The 2,999-nt window shown below is 45.1% G+C and overlaps 1 protein-coding gene across 1 annotated transcript; it reads left to right on the top strand.

Annotated features, from left to right (window-relative positions):
• Positions 1–1,374: 1,374 nt before the first annotated feature.
• LOC111525914 (60S ribosomal protein L15) lies at positions 1,375–2,085 on the top strand. The gene has a single exon (XM_023191575.1). It carries the CDS (start codon positions 1,413–1,415, stop codon positions 2,025–2,027), a length of 615 nt encoding a protein of 204 aa, XP_023047343.1. The 5' UTR covers positions 1,375–1,412; the 3' UTR covers positions 2,028–2,085.
• Positions 2,086–2,999: the final 914 nt, after the last annotated feature.

Below are 2,999 nucleotides of genomic sequence, written 5' to 3'. Positions count from 1 at the left end.
TGCCCAAGGTTTGTTTCATTAGTCATTTCTTCAAAATGTAAAAACCGCCATTTGTAAGGTCAGTGTATTTTCCAATGCCTAATTCTGTTGTCTTCAGTATCACCCGTCATTCACTCACCTTCCCGCCAATCCAAAAATACAAGTTCTGCTGCAATTTATGTCCGAAAATAGGATCCAATTTTCCCCCGCAAAAGGCGGGAAAGAAAAGGCGAGACGACAGGGCACGGTGACTCACGCCTGTAATCTCAGCACTTTGGGAGGCTGTGGTGGGTGGATCACTTGAGGTCAGGAGTCAAGACCAGCCTGGCCAACGTGGTGAAACACACCCCACCTACAAAAAATATAAAAATTAGCCAGAGGTGGTGGCGCACGCCTATAGTACCAGCTACTTCGGAGGCTGAGGCAGGAGAATCACTTGAACCAGGGAGTTCGAGGTTGCAGTGAGCTGAGATCGCACTACTGCACTCCAGCCTGGGCGACAGTGAGACTCCGTCTCTAAACAAAAAAAAAAAAAAAAAAAGAAAGAAAAAGCGAGGAATAGGTCAGATTAGGAAGATGCTCCCATGCTTGGTCACCATGGAAACACTGCTCAGAAAACTAAGGGAAATTATCTAAAACTAAAATGAAATTATCCAGACTTTTTCTTTTCTCTTCTTTTGGCTCTTTTTTGTTTTGTTTTCTGTCTTGTTCTTCAATGACACGGCAAAAAGGAACAGAAGATTATTGGACACGTTAACGTGGTAGTAGGTTTATAGCTTGCAACTGAAGAAATCCTGAGCGAGCCAATTCTTTTTCTCTGTTTTCGTCCTTTTACCAGTCTAGTGCTAACACATCCACCTTAGGTGGTACGGAGACCCAGGGAGTGGAAACGGCAAACATACGTTTATTTTAGTGTGACCTCGCAATATATGTAATACTTATAAATATATAAATTTAAAATTAAAAATATAAATATATTATGATATAAATATTATATAATATAAAAATACATATATATAGAGAGAGAAGATTCCAGCGAGAGAGAGAGAGAGAAAGAAAGAGACAGTCCCACTCTGCCAGGCTGGAGTGCAGTGGCAATCTCCTCTCATTGCAACTTTCGCCTCCCAGCTCAACCAATTCTCCCACCTCAGCCTAGAAATTCTTATAACTTCAAAAGTGTGAGAACACTGGACTCCTCTTATTAAATAACTTAGAAACAATTTCAGAGTTTACCGAATTTCTGAAACAATCCTCTCTGGAATGAGGAAATAACTGCAGCCAACAACGACTTGCAAATTGAATTTTAATAAAACCGTCCCTATGTCTGGACAGTTTTCAAACTCGGTCACCTATTCCGAGAGAGTCCAGGCTTTCTGTTAAAAAAATTTAGATTCTCGCCTTTCCGTCTGGCGGCAGCCATCAGGTAAGCCAAGATGGGTGCATACAAGTACATCCAGGAGCTATGGAGAAAGAAGCAGTCTGATGTCATGCGCTTTCTTCTGAGGGTCCGCTGCTGGCAGTACCGCCAGCTCTCTGCTCTCCACAGGGCTCCCCGCCCCACCCGGCCTGATAAAGCGCGCCGACTGGGCTACAAGGCCAAGCAAGGTTACGTTATATATAGGATTCGTGTTCGCCGTGGTGGCCGAAAACGCCCAGTTCCTAAGGGTGCAACTTATGGCAAGCCTGTCCATCATGGTGTTAACCAGCTAAAGTTTGCTCGAAGCCTTCAGTCCGTTGCAGAGGAGCGAGCTGGACGCCACTGTGGGGCTCTGAGAGTCCTGAATTCTTACTGGGTTGGAGAAGATTCCACATACAAATTTTTTGAGGTTATCCTCATTGATCCATTCCATAAAGCTATCAGAAGAAATCCTGACACCCAGTGGATCACCAAACCAGTCCACAAGCACAGGGAGATGCGTGGGCTGACATCTGCAGGCCGAAAGAGCCGTGGCCTTGGAAAGGGCCATAAGTTCCACCATACTATTGGTGGTTCTCGCCGGGCAGCTTGGAGAAGGCGCAATACTCTCCAGCTCCACCGTTGCCGCTAATATAAGTAAAGTTTGTAAAATTCATACCTAATAAACAATTTAGGACAGTCAAAAAAAATAAAAAATAAAAAAAATAAAAAATAAAAAAATTTAGATTCTCTTACAGGCTTTTTTTTTTCTTCCTCTCCCTCTTGTAAGGCCTGAGCCTCCCCAGACAGGAAACAACATTCCTCTAGGTTTATCCCCGCCGCCTGACGTCTCTCCCTAGCTGAGCGCAGCCTCAGCCTATGCTGCAGAAATGTTTGAAGTTGAGCATATAGAGAAGGGAAAAAAAATGAAAAGTGATGTGGAAATTAAAACAGTGGCTACATATATAAATCTCAACACAGCGCTTAAAATGTGTGTAAATGGTTCTAGGAGTGCACTGTACTATTGTGAAAAGTTCATTCAGAAGTAAACGGGAGGGAAGGTGGAGAGGAGCCGAGCGCCAGCTGGTGGAGAGAGGGAAGAGACGGGGTGCGGTGAAGTGGAGAAAGAAACACAAAAAGGGAGAGGGGTAGAGGGCAAGGAAAAGCATCCTCAAGATTATTAGGACTTGGATGGACGGGATGGTAGAGTGAGCCTAAGCATGCATCTCTCCGTCGCTTCCTCTGGATATGAGGGAAGAGAGGTTCCTTTTTGTCCCTAGGGAAGTAGGCTCGACCAGGAAGGAGACCCAGTTCGTTTTGTCCAGACTGCCACGGCTTCGAGAGCGCCTCGCCGCTATTTCCGTCGCTCGATAGATAGGCTGGGTTCTTTGGGGGAGCACGTGTTGTTGCGTTTTTTTGTTTGTGGTTCCGGAACCGCTGATACTGTAGTTTCTGAGGGAGCTGCAGGGATTTCCCGATTTCCTGCGTGTCCGTGTTGAGAGTTAGAAGCGGGATCCGCCGACAGCTTCGAGACTGAGCACGACAGTGGAAACGTCTAATTTTATTAGGCTTTGCTTGAAATGCAAAAGATGAGAAAGGAAGTTCCCGTTTGTTTGCTCCACAT

This window comes from Piliocolobus tephrosceles, chromosome 5, assembly GCF_002776525.5.
Source record: "Piliocolobus tephrosceles isolate RC106 chromosome 5, ASM277652v3, whole genome shotgun sequence".
Taxonomy (NCBI): domain Eukaryota; kingdom Metazoa; phylum Chordata; class Mammalia; order Primates; family Cercopithecidae; genus Piliocolobus; species Piliocolobus tephrosceles.
Note: the sequence above shows the minus strand (reverse complement) of the source record. Positions and strands in the feature narration are given on the sequence as shown.